The sequence below is a fragment of the Rhododendron vialii genome, chromosome 7a (assembly GCF_030253575.1).
Source record: "Rhododendron vialii isolate Sample 1 chromosome 7a, ASM3025357v1".
NCBI lineage: Eukaryota > Viridiplantae > Streptophyta > Magnoliopsida > Ericales > Ericaceae > Rhododendron > Rhododendron vialii.
The window spans coordinates 15,776,776-15,798,760 of NC_080563.1; the positions used below are offsets into that span (position 1 = coordinate 15,776,776).

The window sequence follows — 21,985 nt, forward strand, 5'->3', positions numbered from 1 at the left end:
ATCTATCAAATTATATCTGTTAAGGAAATATCGTCCCACATTGCTTGGGAGTGGAATGGATGATCACTTAATATAATGTTGAGACCTCACCACTCAATACCAATTGGTTTTGGGTTGGACATAAAGTTTCCAAAATTCTCATTAGTTTCTGTAGGATTGGTGGTCTTCCATACTAGCTAGTATAATAAGTTATAAGTGACATAAGAACCTTTCGTTAGTCCAACTATTGTCTCTTTGTTTTATCTCCTATATTCTTCTCAAGCATTTTCCTACCAACGTGACAGATGTATGCTTTGATCCTATTCATCTTAATCAACTTCAGTAGCTGGCAATATATGAAATAAAATCCAGCATAATATATGGAAATAGCTTAGGTTCTGGATGATGGTCGAACTTCAAACAAGTCAAGAAATAGATTTTTCCTTCCAATTTAGGTTCTCTCTGCCATGTTCTTTTGATTCTCAGTATGCAAGTAGTGGTGAAATATTCTTTGGAGGCAGAAGAACTTTGCAAGACTTTGCAAGCATTTGTTCCGTACTCTTTAGGGATGGGAAGATATATTAGTTTGCCATATGAAGGCACTAACAAATAACTTGTGTTATAGCTTTGCCAAAGGATTTTTCATTTTCCTTTTTCTCACTGTTGATATGGTGGTATCCAAGGTCAAAATCAACAGCAATTTACACGGCATGCCTTGTTAGTACTGTTGTGCCTAGGAAATATAAGAAAAAGCTACACTAAGGTGCCTAGTTTGTGTGTATTGTCCAATCTTCTAACAATATTTGTCTCATGGCTTCATGGGACATAAGAGATGCCACCCAGGCTCATATACTAGCACTGGAATTTAGAATTAGCCAATGTGGAAAAAATGCTAACATTCTCCCGCACGAGCGACCCCTTACAGGATCAGTAGCTTAGGAATTAGTATTTCCTAACATACAATGGGAAACCAATCGAGTGAATCATGTCCAAAAGCCTCCAAAAGCTTAGGTCTGATACCACGTTGAAGTATCCAACTCAAAACTGGTTGGCAATAGGTGGAGAGGCTTACTAGGCTTATATGCAGCTTTGGAGGATGAATTACCCAAATTGGGACAAGTTCTAACAAGACCAATAATCACAAATCATGTTTGGTAATTATGTTTGATAAGTTATATGGTTATCAAAAGTCTTATGATCTTATCTGGTGTTGGACAAGGTAGCTTATATGTGTACATGAAATTAGGCGTTAAAACCTTGCATCTCTTGAAGGAATGATGATAGATGCAAGCACGTGGTAAATAACCTTTTTTGAGAATCTTTTTTGTCAACGGGTCCTGTTCAGTCATCACGTGGCAATGGTCTCGTAACTATTGTCTAATCATTCTAATTTAGGTTAGAGCAAAAAAAAGCCTCTCCAAAAGTGTTCTTTCTGAAAGAGTCAAGGTATTGGATGCTCATCACACCGGTGATGTATTTCAAGGATTCAAACCTGTAGCTTCAACTTCAGATTTGTGAGTATTCCATTCAGATTCTTTTTGTTTTCAATGCCTGAAGTAATTAAGTGAAACTTCAGATTTGTGAGTATTCCATTCGGATTCTTTTTGTTTTCAATGCCTGAAGTAATTAAGTGAAGTTATAGATGCCTGCTGATTTTTCCATTCCACTTGTTATGTGCATGAATCTTATTTCCTCCTTATTCGTTTTGCAAGCTTAGCCGTTTGTGCTGATTTTGAATGCTACTAAGTAATCCTTTGAAACTCCTTGACCTTCTAATGAGGTGAAAGGGTTCTGTTTACTTCGGAAATGGGTTTTGGCCAACTCGGCCAATACTTGTTTGTTAAGACCTTTAAGCTTAGAATGTATATGCGTATATGCTTCTTCATCCTTTTCTAGGCTATGGGAGATCTATTTATGTTGTCTTGGAGATTGGAAGCTCAATGTTTTGTTATCTGCATAGATCCTAATTAAAAATAGGCTTGTTCATGCATTCTAACATGCAAATAACTTTTCCTTTTTCGCAATACATTTCAAGTATGACCCTTCGTAAACATAGAGATTTGGGTGGTGTAACTCTGGTGAAATTGATTAACGAAACTTCAATTGTCTTGAACTGTTAACCAGGTTATGAAGTTCTTAGAGTAATTGCTATCTTGTAGATGTTCCTTTTATCCATTATTAGGGTTTTATACTTATATCCCGTTGCGTGTAGTAATGGCGTTAAGCTGAGACTGCAAATTTCAGTAAAATGATTGTGAAATCTGATACGATGGTGGCCATATAATGATAAACTGAGTACTTGCTTGGGACTTAACTAATGTGTCATATTACATTCAGAAGTCATTGTAACAGAAAATATTATTTATCACAGATATCACAAACGAATAAAGAGATTAGTTGGGGGGGATAATTTAGCCATGTGTGATGTAGGTTAATAATTGCACCAATATATAAAGATAAACACTGTCGACATGCAGGGTATTGCTAAAGAAGTGAATGATTGAACTCAACACTGGTTAAGTAATTATGAGAATGCTTGGTCGTTATGGTCTAATTGATTCTCTAGCCATTAGCAGACTGACATGAAAGAATAGAATTGATATGGGTAATGGAAAATAGTTGAAACAATGTTTCACAGTGGTGCCTTATAATAAAAGAAGGATCTGACGATTAAATGTTATGCATTAAATTTTTTAGTGGCTTTATGCCTGATATTTTGCTTCCACATTTTTAGTTTAAAATCTCAACAAAGATCATTGCGTTTTTACATCTCTTTTTGAATTGTTTTGGTTCTACGGTTTGTGGTTAAATGTTATCACCGTCTCTTTTCTTATTGTATGAACTATAAAGTTCCTGTGTCCGATCTCCAACACTGCATATGGGGGCCCGGGGTGGGCGGCCACATGACAATAGTTTGTATTTGAACTCGCCGTGAACCATGAATCAAACTCCTGTGTTGAATTTGAATTGTCCCAAGGCCTTGTAAACACCATTTAGCCTGTATTATAGAAGTATGGCATGCAAGGAATAGGACGAGGGGGGGATGAGATACGTTGGAATCTGTTTAAATCAGGATGCTTTTAAGTGAATTCTTTTTATCAAGCTTTAGGTGGATTTGGGAGTGATTCCTTCCCTTGGCAAGCGATTTGGAAGACATTGGCGCCGTTGATGGAGTGTTTTTTTGCTTGGTGCGCGGCTCAAGGCAAGATTCTTATTATTGATAATTTGATTCGTAGGCGGAGAATCATTGTTAATAGGTGTTGCATGTGTAAAAGGGATGCGGAGACGGTAGATCATCTCCTCATCCATTGCCCGGTAGCATGGGAACTTTGGTCCGTGGTGTTTTCTTGGTTTGGGTTAAAATGGGCCATGTCGAGGAATATCATGGAACTCCTTATTGCTTGGAACGGGGCTAGAGTGGGTAAGAGAAGGAAGCGCGTTTGGGCCATGATCCCTCTTTGTGTGATGTGGACTATATGGCGTGAAAGAAATTCGAGATGCTTTGAAGGGGTCGAAAAGCCTTTATTTAGAATCAAAAGTTTTGTGCTTAGCAGTTTGTATAGTTGGGACAAGGGAGAATGTAACCCCTCTATTGATCAATTTTTAGATTGGTTTGAGCTTTTTGGTTGAATAGTGGTGGTGTATAGGGCTTTTTGTGCAGGTGGCTCTCTTTTTGTACAGGTGGCTCTCTTTTTGTAGACGGGCGGCATTCCCTTAATGCCTTCTTTTTAATACAATTGCTTGCTTATCAAAAAAAATAAAAATTATACTAGGAATAGGAATATTGTCGCTTGTTCCCAATTGCTGAGAAAATTAGAGTAGTCTGATGCATAGACAGATACCCAACACTCGCATCCAAATCCAGGTAACATAGCTAGCTTTCATTAAACAAGAACTTGAATTCAAAATTGGAAACTAGATTAACAAATTATGTTTGAGTTTAATATATGCACGAGACTTCCATGTATTGCATAGAATGCTTTATTTCGTCTTGTAATAACATTTACCTCTGGACAATTAAATAGGAATTCTGAAGAATATGAATATTTTTCGTTTGGTGCCCGTGCACCTCTAGATGTGAGAAAGTGATGAATCCTACCCTGATGATTTACTTAGTCATCTGATCGGAAACATATATTATGTCTCTATCTTCCAAAGACGAGTTTGTGAGAAACTTTTCAATAATCATCTTCTGTGTTATAATTTTGTTAGTTTTGAAACAAAGTTCTGAGTTCTCTTTAATCTATGCTATGCTTTACTATAGATCAAAAGCTTCCCGAGCCAAGAAGTTGCTTCAAAAGAAGGCTATGCTGAAAGAAGCAAAAAAAGCTGCAGCAATGGCTGCTGGGCTTGATTGGAAAAGTGACAATTCCGATGAAGATTCTCCGGTAAACAATTTTTGTTGTATCACTGGAACGAGAATTCAGTTGTATCCACTAGCAGAAACTATATTAATTGAGCATCTGGATTTCATGTCGTATGTAAGCAGCAAGCAATGAGAGATCCTCCCTTGCCTAATCTTCTGAAAGATGAGGAGCATCACCATCTGATTATCGATGTTAGTAGACTTTCTTACTAAAACTTGACATTTTTCTGTAGAATAATTCTACTATTAGTCAATCTGTTCTGTTGAAGCCTCATGACAATTACTCTCCCATTTGGTTTTCTTTAATTTTTCTCTTTAATGTAATAATGTGAGCATTTGGTTTCTTCGGTTTTCCTTTTGGGAGTGCAATGCACTTCCTTATAAGACACTTCTACTATCTTCTGTTTTGTTACTGATTTTATAATCATCACTAATTCTTTGTCAAGCTGAACTCCTCATTTGTTTGATGTTTCCTAGTTATGTAAGTCGTTGGCGGCCTTGAAAAGATATTGGGAAGCAATAGAGGTTATCAATCTTACACTGAAACTCGCTTCGAACACACTGTCTGTTGAGAAGGGGGAGGAGCTTCGGTCTCTTGGAGCTCGTAAGTCTTTTGTAATGGGTTGAAGTGCTCATAAGTCATCGATTGAAGTAGTATTTTAATATTCCTATTCTTGTAGTCACCATCATCCAATGCAACCCTTATTCAGTAAAATTGCTGTCCTGAATTTCCTACCCCGTGCATTCAAAATATCTTCAAATTATGTATTCTTGCTTACAGTAGAACTAATTACTAATTTCTGTGACACTAAAGCACTCTATTGTTTTTCAATATTCTACAGAAATAGCTTATAATATTACTGATCCTTCACATGGATGGGACTATGCGCGGCACGTAGTTAATCAAAATCCCTACAGCTTTGCTGCTTGGAATTGCTACTACAAAGTAGTTTCAAGGTATTTAGTACCTTGCTATGCTTTTTGGTAATATATCACCATAGTATCAATCAGAAAACTACGTTATTTCGTTACATTGATTTACTCTCTTCCGAAATAGGTGTTTTGAGTTGCATAAGATTGTTCTGAATTGGTGCTACCTTTTGTACTTCTCTGGTAAAATCACTTGCACTTTTGGAGAAGTTTGTTTTAGGCTAAATATTTGGAATCTCAGAGACAGTACTCTCAAGTTGAATCTTAGGGACAAGACTCTCAATTTGAATCTTGTATTCTTTTTCTAACTCATTTGAGTTCTTATATTGAAGTTTAATCTCTGTCTAACATTGCCTCTTCTGTTTATTCGCAAGGACAAGGACATGCTGAAATGCATGAAAAGAGTGAATAAATGGGACGTGTTTGGGATAGACACACATGATGGAGTGAGTTCACCTAAACTTATCTTAAAATAAGTTGGTTTGTCATTATTTGAATTTTTTCGCATTTGTTAGTTTTGCGCCAAACTTTTGTGGATTATTGATTCGTCTCGACGAGAGGAATCGGAAAAGTAAAAATAATTTACTTTTACCCAAGTATTTTGAGAAATAACCACTTTTTAGCAGAAAAAGTAAAATAAGTTTATTTATTTTGCTAAAAAGTGGTTATTTCCCAAAATATTTGAGTAAAAGTAAAAAAAATTTACTTTTCCAATTCCTCTCATTGAGATAAATCAATAATCCACAAAAGTTTGGCTCAAAACTAGCAAATGCAAAAAAAATTCAAATAATGACAACCAACTTATTTTAAGATAAGTTTCAGGACACCTAAGCACACATTAGCCACATTATGGAAATATTAAATTGGTGTACAATAAATAAGCGTCACGGGAACTTGGATTCCTATGAATCCTACCCACATACTACACAAAAGGCATAATGGTGCAGCCTTTGAACCCTGAAAACACTCTTTCTATGACCTTCCCCGAAAGAAGCCAGCGAGAAATAGCTATCATAGTAGTGATGGTGGAAATTGAATATCAATACTAGGGAGAAATAGCTATCATAGTAGTGATGGCGGAAATTGAGTATCAATACTAGGTTGGCAAAACTATATATTAGCCATGTAAGTTGGCATATAGGAAATACCTTGTTTCTTATGTAACAGATTTCATTTCTTTTTTGCCCCACTCTTATTTTGCTTACATATTGTCTTTAGATAATTAGTTGCATCAGAGGTCTGGGAATACATATTGGCAGGGAATCGTAGGGTGATGCAGGAAACTGGACAGCTTGACGGGAGGGAGGGGAATCAGGTTTCCCCTTTGGATTTAGGACCCTGAAATCGTGAATTGGGGCGGCGCCTTGCATATTTGAAGGAAACCATTAGGAGCCCACATAAGCCCCCATACTTCATCTGCGGGAATGAACTATGTGTGATTCGACGGTCTTCACATCTAGAGGGTTTTGGGAAAATCAGTGTCTAGAACTGGCTAGGCATAGATATCCCATAACCTTTACTCCCCTGACATTCTTCCTAGTCTTAGTCCTCTCAGCCTTTTCAAGTTTCTTTCGACACATCCAAGGCCAAGGCACTGAGTGATTTGGTTCAAATAAACATTCGTGAAGCTGTGAGGCAGTTGTCAAGGGTGAAAGGCGCTCCGAGGCGATAAAGTCTGCTAGGGTCTAGGCCAGAGGCGAGGCAAAAGCGGAGGATATGTTAAGTTTACCTTCTTGTTGGCTGGACTCTGGAGATGAGAAAGAGAGAGCTTCGATTGCTGAGGAGAGAGATAGATATGAAATCAGAAGAGAGAGAGGGATGAATCTGTCCGAGTCTTGTAGTCAAGAGAGGAAAACAGGAGAGCCGATCGATCGAGAGAGAGAGAGCGAGAGAGAGAGAGAGCGAGCGAGAGCGAGAGCGAGCGAGCTACATGGGTTCGATTACCTATATCATTACCTTTCTCCCCTAGGTTTGCTGCCAGAGATACAGACCATTGAGATTTGAGTTGACTGTTGACTGGGATCACTCAAAGAAACCTAAATCCTACCGTTGTGGTTGAATTTGAAAAATGCGAGGCTTTTGTCGCCTCATCGCCTTTCTTGCCTAGGCAGAGTTCAGTTGAAGTTGCCTCGCCTTGCACCCCTCAAGGCGACAATCGATCACCTTGAGGTGCCTCTCGCCTAGGCGATTGCCTTTCGTTGCCTTTGACAACTCTGCGTGAGGGTGTATCATTGACATTCATGAGCATATTATATCATGCATGGGATTTTTTCCTCATATGTCCACTGACTCCACTGTATTTTAACTGGTGTAGTTTTTGGTTTGCTTTATTTGTAGATTGGAGAATCGGTATTCGAAACATAACAAGCTCCTTCATGGTATGCGTGTCAAATACAAAGATAGCATTCCGCCCATTATCATATCTGGACATCAGCTTAGCATGATCAGCCAGCATCAAGCTGCTGCAAGAGAATACCTAGAAGCATATAAATCGATGCCAGACAGTCCCCTGGTCAATTTGTGTGTTGGTATGATTTTTTTCCCCTTTCATGTTATCTATTTGAAGTTGTTAGCCACTTTTTTTTTATCTAACTTCTTGTTAAGTTATGGGTTTATATATAATTAGTTGTAGTTTACATTTAATCTCTGATGTAAAAAGATTAGGAGATAAGGGTCCAATGTGTAATTAATGTTTACATTTGTATAAGTATAACGTAATGAGAAATAAACCCTAACTTTGGGTTTCAATTATGGCATCAAACTTTACATGGTATCAGAGCATGTTTCTCCTAGGCGACCAAATCGATCGACATTTGTTAGCGTTGCTGGCCACTCCTGGCGCCATCGCTGACATCATCGGTCCTTCTTGTCAGCGTTGCTGACCCTTTCTGCATTTCTGGTTGTCGCTGGTTCTCTCCAGCCGTCGTCGGCCGCCCACCAGGCCCCACCCGACATTGCTGATCTCCAGTGACTCACTTCGGAGACTCGCTGACCACCGTAAACCTCCGACAGGCCTTGCTACACCTTTCCGACCACCGTAAATCTCCAATAGATCTCGCGATCGACTCTGGGTTGACTCGACAGACCTTGCAACTGACTGGTTTGGTACTTCGGCAACTCTGAGTCGTCACCGATTGCTTCTTAAACCCACTGGTTTGGTTTCTTTCTTCTTTTTTTTCTTTTTTTTCCCTGGAGGTATTTGTTGGAAATTCTTTTTTGGGATTATAAGGTACTGGATTTGTTGCATTGATGAATCCATAATTTACACAAGGGAAAATTTTGGGTTTGTTTATTGTAAAAATCTTTTAGTCAGCTTATTCATAGTACTCTTACTGAGGTATTGTTGAAATGTCGGAGGATAAACAAAAGGCTTCCACTAGTACAAAGTATGAGTTGAGTCGTGTAGGGACTCTGGATAACTGTCCTCTGGATATTTGCCATGTGAAGTTGGATGGTACCAACCATAGTTGTCAAATCGTGAATCGAATCGAGAATCGTAATGGTCACTTTTCGAATCGTGAACTGAACTGAATCGAATCGTGAACTGAATCGAATCGAATCGTGAATCGCTCCGATTCGGTCATGACTTCTCTAATGCGTAGAAACCTATGTTTATTGATTAGGGTAACAACAATATATACTACAAATGAAAGATTTAGGCCTAAATCAATGCAAACCTTCTTCTAAATGATGATTTGATAATAACGTGGAGTATTAGATAAGCTACTTCTATTGCAACTACCAAGAGATGACGATTCGAAAATCCTACTTATGGTTTTTTTTTTTTACAAAAGAGTTATAAGTACAAAACAAACCCTTAGAAGGTCTATAGGGTTGTTACTTTCCCTTTATCTTCCTCATTTTCGATTCTCGTAATAAATCTCCTTTTCTTATTATCTATCGATATACCAGACAAAAGATGACATATAACAATATTAAAGAGCTTAAAAAATAGTTTAAACCGTTTTCGAACAACAAAAGAAACAAAACAAGAGTAAAAAATGAAATTCAGAAATTTTCGATTCACCGATTCACTTACGATTCACAGCTATTCCCGATTCAGGCAACCGATATATATCGCTTACCCACTGAATCGTATCGAATCGTACGATACGAATTGTGAATCGTACGATTCTGACAACTATGGTACCAAATATTTGATTTGGTCTTGTACTTTTATTTTGGCTATTGAGGCCAAAGGAATGTAAGAGTTTATTGAGGGTCCTGTTACTCCACCTATTGAGGCTGTTGAACTTAAGAAGTTATAAATCTCAGAATTCGTTGGTCATGACCTGGTTGTTTAACTCCATGAGAGCTGATATTCATCATACTTTTCTGCTTCTTGATACTCCGCATCAGATTTGGACTACTGCAGCCCAAACCTATTCGCAACAAGGTAATGACTAATGATGCTCAGTGTTTTGAGTTGAGAAAAAGACTCCGTACATTGGAACAAAATCATCGTTCCGTCGTTGTGTACTTTGCTGACCTGAGTGGAGCTTGGGGGGAATTTGATTATTATCAGGGCTTTCAGGCTGTTTGTAGCTAATTGGCTAAAAAGGATGGAGAAAGAGCATGTTCATGACTTTCTTGCTGGTCTTGATCCAGAGCTTGATCCGATTAGGGTGCAGGTGTTGGGTCGTGTTCCGTTTTCATCCTTGGGAGAGACCTATTCTATTGTTCAACAGGAAGAGAGTAGGAGGGGTACTAGGTTGCACCGTCCTATTTCTGATCGTTGTGCCCTGGTTGCTACTCCTCAGGGTCATTTTGGTTCTGAAAGTGGGCCTATTCTCAAGGGTGGCAAGTTCCAGTGTAGTACTAGCAGTGGGCCTCCAGTTCGTGCATCACTCCAGTGTGATTATTGCCACAACACTGGTCATACCAGGGATTTTTGTTGGAAGCTACATGGCAAGCCCTCTCGTGGGCGCGGTGGCCATGGTCGTGGTCCGGTGTGTTCTCAGGCCCAGGCCCATGCTTCGGAGTCTACAGTTGGCACCTTGCCTGATTCCGGTTTCAGTTCTGGGATTTAGGCGTCATCTGATTATGTTGGTGGTTTCTATCAGGGGTGATACAAACTCTCAGGCGCCTTATGGCTCGGGCTGATTCTCCATCTACTACAGCTCATTTTCCCCAATAGTTCCTACTTCATCCTATTTTGCTCACATAGGTATCCCGACTAGTGCATTTACTGCCTCTTCTGCTATTTCTTGGATTATAGATTCTGGTGCCTTAGATCATATGACTGAGTGTTCCTCAGTGTTTGATTCTTACTCTACTTGTTCTGGTAAGAATAAGGTCTGAATAGCAGATGGGTCATTCTTTGCTATCTCAGGGAAGGGTTCCGTTCGCTATTCTCCCTTTATTTCTCTCTTCAATTTTACATATTCCCAATTTTGCCACTAATCTTGTCTGTTAGTAGCCTTACTCGTTCTGCAAATTGTTTCGTGACCTTTTTTCCTACTCATTGTGTTTTTCAGGAACTAGATACGGGGAAGGTGATTGGCAGTGGTAAATCACATGGTGACCTTTGTTTTTTGGAGTTTGCACCTCATTCACCCATGTCATATGGTCTTGCGCTGCAATCATATATGGGTTCAACTCTTACTACGTTACATTAGTGGCACCGTAGATTGAGTCATCCCTCCTTTGGAATTTTAGAGACATTTTTTCCTAATTTAATAAAGCATTGTCCTAGGAGTCAGTTTTTTTGTGAAGCCTGTAAGCTTGGAAAACATAAACATTCATCTTATGCATCTATTAATAAACAGCGTGCGTCTCCTTTTACAGTTATCCATTTTGATGTTTGGAGTCCTTATCTTGTTACCTCTCTTAAAGGTTTTCGGTAGTTTGTCACTTTTATTGACTGTTATTCTCGTGTTACTTGGGTGTATTTACTGAAGTCAAAAAGTGACGTTTTTTCTTGTTTTAAATCTTTTTATGCCATGGTACGCACACAATTTGAGTAAATAGATAGGAATTTTAGGGCATTCCTAGAAGAAAATCGCATTCTTTATCAAGACGACTTGTACTGACACTCCACAACAAAATGGAGTTGTTGAACGCAAGAATCGTCATCTTGTTTAGGTAGCTCGCTCTTTTTTATTCACCATGAATGATCTCAATTTTTTTTGGGGAGAGGTGATTTTGGCTGTTACTTATCTTATCAACCGTATGCCATCTAATGTTCTCCAGTTCAAAACTCCTATTGAGTGTCTTCCTCACAGTTCTTGTGTCACTACTCTCCCACTGCGGGTGTTTGGTTGTGTGTGTTTTGTTCATCTCTCTCATCCCTCTGGGGGCAAGTTAGGTCGTAAAGCCCATAAGTGTGTCTTTATTGGGTACTCTCCTACCCAGAAGGGTTATAAATGTTATGATCCTCACTTCCGAAAGTTTTATGTCTCTATGGATGTTACTTTTTGGGAAACAATGTCTTTTTACTCTCCTCCCTCCACTCTATCTCTTCAGGGGAAGCATTGGCAGGAAGAGATGAGGGAGAAAGAAATGTTTACCTCCTTTTATAATCATGGTGAGAAGGAGAGGAAACAATTTAGAGAGGAACTAATATCTGCTGAAAGAGCAACTCATGACATTGAGGAACTACCACAACGGCTGAAAGGGTCCAACTTAAGACCTACATTAGGCAGAAGAAAGGAAAGTCCTCATGTGTAATACCACCTTGCCAATTACAATCCCTTGCTCCAGTTCCGGATTCCTCAGCTGACTTATCTGGTAATGAATCTTCTCCTATTGAACCTCCCTTTATTGAGTTTGATAATCTTCCTATTGCTCTACAGAAAGGTGTTAGGTCATGTACTCAACATCCCATCTTTCAATTTGTCTCTTATGATCATTTATCTCCTTCGTACCATGTCTTTGTTTCGTCTTTCTTTATGTATTCCACAGAATTGGCAGGATGCATTCACAATACCTATGTGGAAAGTTGCTATGGTAGAAGAGATGACAGATTTGGAAAAGAATGGCACTTGGGAGCGAGTATCACTTCCAGGAGCAAAGAAATTAGTAGGATGCAAGTGGGTTTTCACTGTTAAGCAGAATGCAGATGGTACAGTTGAGAGATATAAGGCGGGACTTGTTGCCAAGGGTTTTATTTAAACCTATGGTATTGACTATGAAGAGACGTTTGCATTAGTAGCAAAGATGAACACTGTGTGAGCTCTGCTTTCTTGTGTTGCCAATTTGAATTGGCTCCTTCACCAGTTTGATGTGAAAAATGCATTCCTCCATGGTGAGTTAGAAGAGGAGGTGTATATGGACGTATCGCCAGGTTTCTCTTCCTCTGAGGCTGAAGGGAAGGTGTGTAGATTGAAGAAGGCACTATATAGAGCGTGGTTTGGCAGATTTTCCAAGGTTATATTGGGGTTTGGATCCAAACAGAGCTATGCAGATCATACTATGTTCATCAAGGGAGGCGCTGGTAAGATTGTTGTCCTTATTGTGTATGTCGATGATATAATAATGACAGACAATGATGTGAATGAAATTCTTAATCTCAAATCTAGTCTGGCTCAAGAATTCGAGATTAAGGATTTGGGATCTCTAAGATACTTTCTTAGCATAGAAGTGGCAAGGTTTGATAGAGGTATTTTTATCTCCCAACGGAAGTATATACTTGATCTTTTGGAAGAAACAGGTATGTTGGGTTGTAGACCTGCAAATTCTCCTATTGAGGCGAATCATCATCTTAGTGGTAATGTGGGGGAGTGCATTGACAAGGAGAGATATCAGCGACTTGTGGGTCGACTGATAAACTTAGCTCACACTCGACTAGATGTTACTTATGCAGTGAACGTTGTTAGTCAGTTTATGCATGATCCTCGTGCTTTGCATCTGGATGCAGTTTATCGTATCTTGAGGTACCTCAAATCAGCTTCAGGGAAGAGAATTTTGTTCTCTAATCATGGTCACCTGCGATTGGAGACATTTACTGATGCTGACTGGGCTGATTCTGTGGTTGATAGACGCTCTACTTTTGGCTATTGTACTTTAATTGGGAGAAATTTGGTTACTTGGCGAAGTAAGAAGCAATCAGTGGTCATTAGGTCTAGTGCAGAAGCTGAGTACAGAGCTATGACTCATGGCATTTGTGAGCTCTTGTGGCTCCAAACCGTATTACGTGATTTGAGAATTATTAAAAATGGTCCTATGAAACTCTACTGTGACAATAAAACTACCATCAATATCATTCATAATCCTGTTCAACATGACAGAATGAAGCATATAGAGATTGATAGACACTTCATCAAGGAGAAGCTGAGCGCGGGTTGGATATGTATGCCTTTTGTGAAATCTGAAGATCAACTGGCTGACATATTCGTAAAAGGGCTTGGTAGCAAGAGTTTCCACCCCATCGTGTTCAAGTTGGGCTTGATTGATATCTTTGCACCAACTTGAGAGGGAGTGTTAAGTTATGGTTTATATGTAATTAGTTGTAGTTTACATTTAATCTCTTATGTAAGTAGATTAGGAGATAATGGTCTAATATGTAATTAATGTTTACATTTGTGTAAGTATAACGTAATGAGAAATAAACCCTAACTTTGGGTTTCAATTCTGGCATCAAACTTTACACTTCTGAGTACAAAATCATTTTCCTTTTTCATTTTAGGAACTGCCTTGATCAACTTAGCACTTGGGCTCAGACTTCAGAACAAGCATCGGTGCCTGCTGCAAGGTTTAGCTTTCCTCTACAACAATTTGCGACTTTGTGAAAGCAGCCAGGTTTTATTTTTTTTGTGGTTTCATTTGAAGCTCTTATTTGGATAATGGCTTTTCAATGATTCAGACTGTTAAATGCATGAACTCATACTTGACGGGAGATATAGATTGGGTATAAACCCGATGATACACTCCTGTAAACATCTATAAACCTTGACTCCACTTGTGAGGAAAAGCTCTTTGGATCTGTAATATTTCTCAAGCTTCTGGTGTAGCTTGTATTATGTACGATATCAGGAACCTTTTATGCTTTACTCGCTTCTATCTATGATAAGTAATACTCGTCCATGCCTCAATACCTATCATCAAACAGTAAAAGGAAATATTTCTGGAGTTAGACGCTGGTCAATGTCGGATGCTAATATCGTGAATGATATCATAAGACTGATTTGATTAAATCGCTTCTTCCCGTAGTGAATAGACTATGATTCAAGACATGGTATGCAGTGGATATAAACTCATTGTGATAACTCTTGCAGGAAGCACTGTATAACATAGCTCGGGCATATCATCATCTCGGTCTTGTTACACTCGCTGCTTCTTATTATGAAAAGGTGCTTGCAATCCATGAGAAGGATTATCCAATCCCAAAGCTTCCCAATGAGAATCCTGTTGATATGGATAATCAGAACAAGAATTACTGTGACCTTGGAAGAGAAGCAGCTTACAATCTCCACTTGATCTACAAAACGAGTGGAGCACTTGATCTTGCTAGGCAGGTATTGAAAGACCATTGCATGCTTTAACTTCAATATTTGGGTCGCAGGAATGATGGTATTTGCTATTTGCAAATTAAGGTGCATCCTTTTGTTGATGTGAGTTTGGAGTTGCTTTAGTTGGTGATGATAAAAGGTGCATTTTGGAAATTTTGTACCAGGGTGGATTTGTATTCCATTTATTCTTCCGAAACTGGCCCAATTATGAAAGAAGTAAATAAACACTGTTGAAGGTGTGGGAGCAGCAACTTAACACCCAAAATAAAGTGTTTGTGAAGCCTATCGCATAATTAATAATTGGTTCCACGCATCCCAGCACCCTCTGTTGATATGTTAATGGGCATTGCCTAGGCCAAGTAATTAAAGTGGAATTTATCCATTCTAGTTGTTACTCTATGTTTTTCCCTTTGAGAACTGAAAGAGGACGAGTTATGTGGTGATAAAATGAGGACAAAAGAAATTGTTGGCCTAACATATGGGAACCCTTCATTGTAATTTCATCCATTTACTAAGCTCAGTTGTACCCTTGGATCATCCGTCCCCACAAGAAAACGAAGTTGTCAAAATATATTGTCCAAGCTATTGGGAAGATATACACTACTAGATCTTGAAAGTAGTTGTTATTGACGGAGTAATGGTAGCTCATAGTTGGCCATAGTCGCACAGGGTATGAGAATGTTGGCGATGGAAGAGGATGGTGATGAGGGCAACGCATATTAACTTCACTGGCGGCTATGGACTATCAATTGCCATTCTATTCTCATTTTCCATTCTTTAGATGTAGTCTGGTAGCATGGTCATCAATCCTGAATTCCTGATCCCAATATCTGCGAAGCATCTGGCAAAAACAACAGCATCTTCTAGGGAGGCATTACCACCTTGCGCAATGAATGGGCCCATGGCGTGCATTGCATCTCCCACCACTGTAACACTCCCTTCTCCAAACCTTCTTATTAATAAGTTTTATGGTGCGCAATACCGCAGTGGATTGAGAAATAAGTAAGTAGTAGGTCTTTATCTTCAGGAAGCCTAGTTTTTCATTCTTCGACTTTGTTTATGTGTTCGTTAATACTCTTTCCACAGGTAGCATGTTCATTGCTTGAAAGTGTCAAGTTAAACAGTCACAAAGCCAAAGTACCCATAGAATTTAGATGCTTGTATTGAGACCACAAAAACTAAAGCAAGCTGTAATTTAAGATGTATTTTTTGTTTTAATCTTTTGGGTACGTAAGGAGAAATGCGATGTTGGAAACAAACTGATCTCATACTTGACTCATGTGCTTCCAAAAGCTATACAATATAGTGTTGGGAGGCAAATCTTTAGCCAAAGCTCGTGTGAGATCATTCGTTTCAAACATTGCGTTTCTCCTAACCTACCCAAAAGATTAAAACAAAAAAATACATCTTGAACTACAAATTGCTTTAGTGTTTATGGTCTCAATACAAGTATATTAATTTTATGGATAGATACTTTGGCTTCGCAACTGTTAACTTTGCACTTCCAAGTAATGAACGTGCTACTTGTGCAGAAGGTATAAAACAACAAACACATTAATAAATTAGAAGAATGGAAAAACTAGCAGGGTTCCCTGAAGAGCTAGAGATGATAAGGAATAGTGACCTGGACAGTTTATTTCTCACCCCCAACTATAACTATGTCCTTATGTTCATTCTCTGCCAGGCCGCCTCCTCCTACTTCCATTCTCTCCCTGTGTGTGTATGTATATGCATAAAAGAGGTTAATTTATTACATGGTTCGCTCAAGAATTTGCAGGCTCTTATATATAGTTGTTAGACCCCAGCTACCATATTAGTACCGTCAAACTAAGGAACGGTGGGCCCCATCATACCATTTAGCTAGGATGCGGTCCAACCCCATTGGGAGTGCTACTGGTTTAGTAGGCTTCCAAACTATGCGATATCGAGTGAAATTGTTAAACAAAGAAATTAATAAACTTAAACAGATAAATGGAGGGAGGGATATGTTTATTGGCCTTTTGGCGAAGATTAACTTAAGTTCATGTTTTTATCAGTTTACTAGACTTGTTTTATGGTTGTGGATGTATATGTCCCTGTTCTGTTCAAATGATTAATTGTTGAATTTGACGCGATTCTCGTATTATTTGTACCAATCTGGAATTGACAATAGACTTCTTCAAGTACGACACTCAAATTAATCTATCCACAAAAAGAAGTATTATTGAGCTGTATGATACATCATTGTTGGATAATTTAGAACATGAGTATCGAACATTCTGATCAATTTTCAGCTCACCAAGTTGCGAAGTTAATCGCTTTCTAGATGCAGGTCTAACTCCCATCGATTGGTAAGTCAATTGCCTAGCAGGCTAAAATTTGAACTTTTGCCCTCTAGCACCATCTACCATTCTCAGCTAGGTTCTTGTTTTTACTTAACTTACCGTGGAGTTCCATTTGTTGTTATTATTAGTTGCCACATTGTGTGGGTCGAAGCAAGTCTCTTTCTTGCCTGACGCCCTGACTCCTTAAATTTGTACCTTCGTCACATTCTGCAACTCTTTCGTTATTTTATCATGACGGGAAAAATGTTAACTGCAAATGGTTGACTTGAAATTACATGGAATTGCGTCTTAGGGTCCTATTTTCACCAAAGGCAATACTACTATGGATTGGAATAACACTGCTCATAGCCTAAATCTATTTTAGTCATGGATTCGTATCTCCTGCGGTAGAGGGTGTTATAGTTACAGTCTTTGTAACTATGTGATGTTTGCCTAGCTTTTTAAGAGGTTCACAATTCACGATTTATTTTGTCCTATTTTTACACAAACCTACCACAGAGCCTCATTCGTTGTTAGGTTTGGTTAAATAAAAATTGCTAATTAGAACTTTTCAAATAATTTATGTATTTGAAGCATAGATGGGGACTCTAGAGAAAATTGACATTATTCCAACAATGAACACGATTAAAGATACATAACAAGGTGAAGTATAACTACCAATCATAATGGGTATGACCAAAATTTTCATTACTAGTGAAACTAAACATTCTGGTGACAGAGGTATAAAAATATCTAGAGGTAGCCACAATCATAATGGGTATGACCGAGTCGGTCACGGTAGATGACAATCATCACGATAATGCAGACAAGTTTCACTAACACAGACGAAGTCTCAAGCAGGGACCCAAGTGTACAAGTTTTTGAAGAAACTTGCACTAGCCTTGTTCTCTGTTGCCTCACGTATTCATCAATTGCCAATTCTATGCTTGTACTATCATTACCAGTATTTTCTCCGTTATTATCGCGACCACAATGAACACGTGCTAAGCATCTAGCTAAGACAACAGCATCTTCTAATGCGATAGAGCCTCCCTGTCCAAGAAATGGACCCATTACATGCATGGCATCTCCAGCAACTGCATAGCATCTCCAGTAACTGCCACTGTTCCTTTTCTAAATGTTGGGTTGAGTAACTCCCATGGGGCTCGGTATCTGGTGCCATTCAGTGTCAATGAATCAACATTGCATTTCTCAATCATCTCTACCATTTTTCTTGGAAATCCGTCGACTGACTCTAGTGTTGACCATCTGATCATTTGTGCATCTTTTGAAATGGTTAAATCTGTTTGATGTTTAAAACCAAGGCCTTGTGATGAGAAGGAAATCAACATGGACAAAATAGTACAGTCAGAGTTTTAACTATATGTATACTGTAAAAACTCTGCATCAAATCCGAAAAGATGAGATATTAGGTGGAAAAGTCCCAAGTAACTTATGATGCATATTGTTCTATGGCCCAAGTTGCTGCTGATCTGTCTTGTTTGCAAGAGTTGAGAAACGAACCCAACTACTTGAGTCCCAGGTAACTCAAATACTCGGGTCTGAGGTCATATTCGCTCGTTAAAAAGCTCATTTTGGTGTCAGTTTGTTACATAAACCAACCAAGCTTGAATATATTTTTGAAAGTCATAAACCAACCAAGCATGAACGCTGTTTCCAAGGAGCTGCTTCTTTCTCATATCAGTTCCATTGAGATCTAGTGCATGTGCTGATGTTTTCAGTAGGTAAGGTTTCAATTGCTCCGGGAGAAATAGAGGGTGTTTGATCCTCTGCCTCAATTTGATGGGTAGTATTAGTGAACAAAGTTGGTTATAGGTTTGTTATAATTAGGTGCATGGTTGGTAGCTCTGGTTAATTAAGCATGACTCTTAGTTGTGTTTTAGTTAAGAGAGTTTATCGTTATATGTGTTATAAACAGAGAGGAGGTGTAAGCAGTGAAATCAATGAAAGAAATTATAGTTTCCTCTCTTTTATTTTCTTCTTCCCTAGATTAGAATTAATCACCAAAGTTTACAAATGGGACTATATGTAAGAAGGGATTACCTTAAGGTGTCTCTGCACGAGCTACAAACCAATATACAAGCTTGTGGTCGATGGGAATTCGTCCAAGCAAAAGATTGCGTTCCTTTATCGTAACAAATTCAGGTCCAAAACCATGTCCATTTGGATAATTTGTAAAGGCCCTCACGTTGGTAATTGACGACTGCCTTGGAGGCTTCAACCCAACGTAATTGGCAATCACTGAGTTTACACCATCACATCCTATCACAATCTGCAGCAGCCCCCCAAAACAAATCAGTACAATTGTACATATTGAGATAGCCCTTAGGGGAAGGATTTTGAAGATATATATGAATGAACAACTTGATACTGCTAGAACTGATTACGGACAAGGAACCAGCAAATGCTGCTATTGAACGAAAAGCACCTAGCTAGAAATTTGCTGAGAAAAAGAATACTCCACTGATTGACATTGATTCAAGGTGTTGCCCTCAGCAACTTGAAATCTTTGGTACATAATCGAATAACTTAACGTTCCTTTGCCCTAATGACGCTTCCATCATGGAGGTGAAGGATTGGCTGTAAGGTAGTTGGATCCATTTGGAGTGCAGTTATATGAGAACCAAAACGTATTGTCCCAACTGGAAGATCGTTTGCTAGGGTTTCCGTGAGAATACTCCGTTTGAGGCATTGAGCTTCTAAATTCCTGATCAATAGGGTAATGCAAAGAGACTTTGGTCAACAATGGCTAGCTTAGGCCGAGCAAAAAAAAAAACAATGGCTAGCTTAGATCGATAATAACACATCAATTAACATATATGTAGGACTCATGAGTGAATAATTTTCCTCACCTTGAATATGCAACATATTAATTAGTGTGCGCAAGACAAAAAATAAAAATAGAGAAGAAAACAAGAGAAAATAGATACTGCCATGCATGGCAAAATTAATACAGCAAATTGGTCTAAAGTCCAAAAGAAGAGGTCCCAAATTAGATTTAGTCCAGCTTAAGTTTCAATGATGTGTAAAATCCATTAATGAAAATATTTTAGAGTTTAAGGTCCGTGAAAAGACCAAATTGCCTTTAATGAGACAAAGGCCTTGTTTGGCTAACACAAAAAATGTCTTTTTTAATTTAAATGATCTTAAATGAGACAAGGGCCTTGTTTGGCTAACACAAAATATGTCTTTTTCGTGTTTTTCGATCTTGTTGCACTTTCATAGGATACCCTAGGATTTTAGGCACTTTCATAGGGTACCTTAAGATTTTAAGCACTTTTATAGGGTTTTAGGGTTCATTTTTCTATTATAGGGTTTTAGCGGTTTAGGCACTTTCATAGGGTACCCTAGGGTTTTAGGCACTTTCATATATAGGGTATCCTAAAATTTTAGGCACTTTCATATGGTACCCTAGGGTTTTAGGCACTTTTATAGGGTTTTAGGGTTCATTTTCCTATTATAGGGTTTTCGTGGTTTAAGCATTTTCATAGGATACCTTAGAGTTTTAGGCACTTTCATATATAGGGTACCCTAAGATTTTAGGCACTTTCATAGGGTACCCTAGGGTTTTAGGCACTTTCAACACCGGTCAACCTCGGTCAACGCCGGTCAATGCCAGTCAACGCTGGTCAACGCCAGTCAACGCTGGTCAACTTTGGTCAACGCCGGTCAACCTTAGTCAATGCCGATCAACTTTGGAAGGGGTTATTTGTAAATCTTGGACAGAATGTCCTTTAAACTTTAGAGGAAAATATTTATATCCTTATCATGGCAAAAACTCTTATAGTATGTCTTCTTACTCAATTTACCCAAATTAATATACCCGACTGGTGTTTCTTTTAGGGTTGTGTCGTCTGTTGAGACATCTCGAAACCTGGACACGAACAAATTAATTAGATTGATATATATAGACAGATACTGCGCGCCATGCATGGTAAAATTATTTGCATCATATATAACACTACCAGCTTAATTAATGCAATACTCAATAATAGAGAGACAAACCAGAGGATAGGGATGGCCGTTTGTCTTGAGCTTGGAGCCCACACCAAGCTGATCAAGTGCGCGCCAACTGTTGGATTGAATACCGATGGCCGCTCCGGTGGCTCTTAGAGTCTCTGATCTTTCCAGAACAATGCTATCCATGCCCTTCCTGCATGCATATATATTATGGTATAGATCCATTAATTCCACGACAATGAATCAATTTAATTCAAACCTATTCACCTTCCACTAGGCGGAGCCCACCAATAGAAAGAGTAGTTGATTATACTACTCTACTATTGCTAACTACATACTGAGGGGAAGTGCATGTAGAACTTAGAAGAAGAGAAGACACAAACGCGCACACACGTACATGATCTAATATCATACTATAATTATACCCAACGTACCCAAGGAATTGGTCTAGTTTTCAAAGCCTAGGACGTAGGGGTTTGCTCATTCCTGAGATCTTAGGGTCGAAATCTCTTGCTATCAACTTCTTCTTTGGGCTTAGTCCAAACCAATATAGACTTTAATTGGGACCCCCGCAAGTGGGCGGTAAAATTGGTCTCCTAGGATCATTCAAGGTGCGTGTAAGCTAACCTGGACATTGAGTTATAAAAAAATTAAAAATTGTAATATCATATAAATATAGAAGGGAAAATTTTACTGTATCACCTATGAAGAGCAAGTGCATTAGCCGCATATTCCACCCCCAACTATTACAATATCTTTAACCTCGGTATTATCCATCTCTCTCTCTCTCTCTCTCTCTCTCTCTCTCTCTGAATAATGTAGTGGTACGTATGCTTTTAGCTCTCGATTTAGCACTTGCAGGGAGATGGATCTCTGTCTCTTGTATTTATATAACATCATACTAGATGCAGTGGTACGTATGCTTGTGGCTCTCGATTTAGCACTTGCAGGGAGATGGATCTCTGTCTCTTGTATTT

The 21,985-nt window shown here is 38.7% G+C and overlaps 1 protein-coding gene and 1 long non-coding RNA gene across 18 annotated transcripts in view; one reads left to right on the forward strand and one right to left on the reverse strand.

The window, feature by feature from the left end:
• Positions 1 to 17,263, forward strand: part of LOC131333749 (uncharacterized) — a 40,677-nt gene extending 23,414 nt beyond the window's left edge. For 5 of the 16 annotated variants that reach the window (XM_058368460.1, XM_058368461.1, XM_058368465.1 and 2 more), the window contains 8 exons: positions 1,375 to 1,493; positions 4,244 to 4,367; positions 4,469 to 4,537; positions 4,823 to 4,949; positions 5,188 to 5,302; positions 7,613 to 7,803; positions 13,902 to 14,014; positions 14,491 to 14,993. In XM_058368460.1, coding sequence (XP_058224443.1) covers positions 1,375 to 1,493; positions 4,244 to 4,367; positions 4,469 to 4,537; positions 4,823 to 4,949; positions 5,188 to 5,302; positions 7,613 to 7,803; positions 13,902 to 14,014; positions 14,491 to 14,757 — 1,125 coding nt within the window. In that variant the 3' untranslated portion in view covers positions 14,758 to 14,993. Of the gene's footprint in view, positions 1 to 1,374; positions 1,494 to 4,243; positions 4,368 to 4,465; positions 4,538 to 4,822; positions 4,950 to 5,187; positions 5,303 to 7,612; positions 7,804 to 13,503; positions 13,524 to 13,901; positions 14,015 to 14,490; positions 14,994 to 15,393; positions 15,928 to 16,997 lie in introns of those variants that run through there. The other 11 variants (XM_058368464.1, XM_058368455.1, XM_058368462.1 and 8 more) reach the window with 8 other exon arrangements.
• Positions 17,264 to 19,591: 2,328 nt separating this feature from the next.
• Positions 19,592 to 21,418, reverse strand: LOC131333751 (uncharacterized). Of its 2 annotated transcripts, XR_009201892.1 has the most exons (4): positions 21,276 to 21,418; positions 21,054 to 21,201; positions 20,872 to 20,922; positions 19,592 to 19,755 (listed from the first exon to the last, which is right to left on the reverse strand). It is a non-coding gene; the product is annotated as an uncharacterized LOC131333751 (long non-coding RNA). The 2 variants fall into 2 exon arrangements; XR_009201891.1 differs by having other exon boundaries at positions 20,872 to 21,201.
• Positions 21,419 to 21,985: the final 567 nt, after the last annotated feature.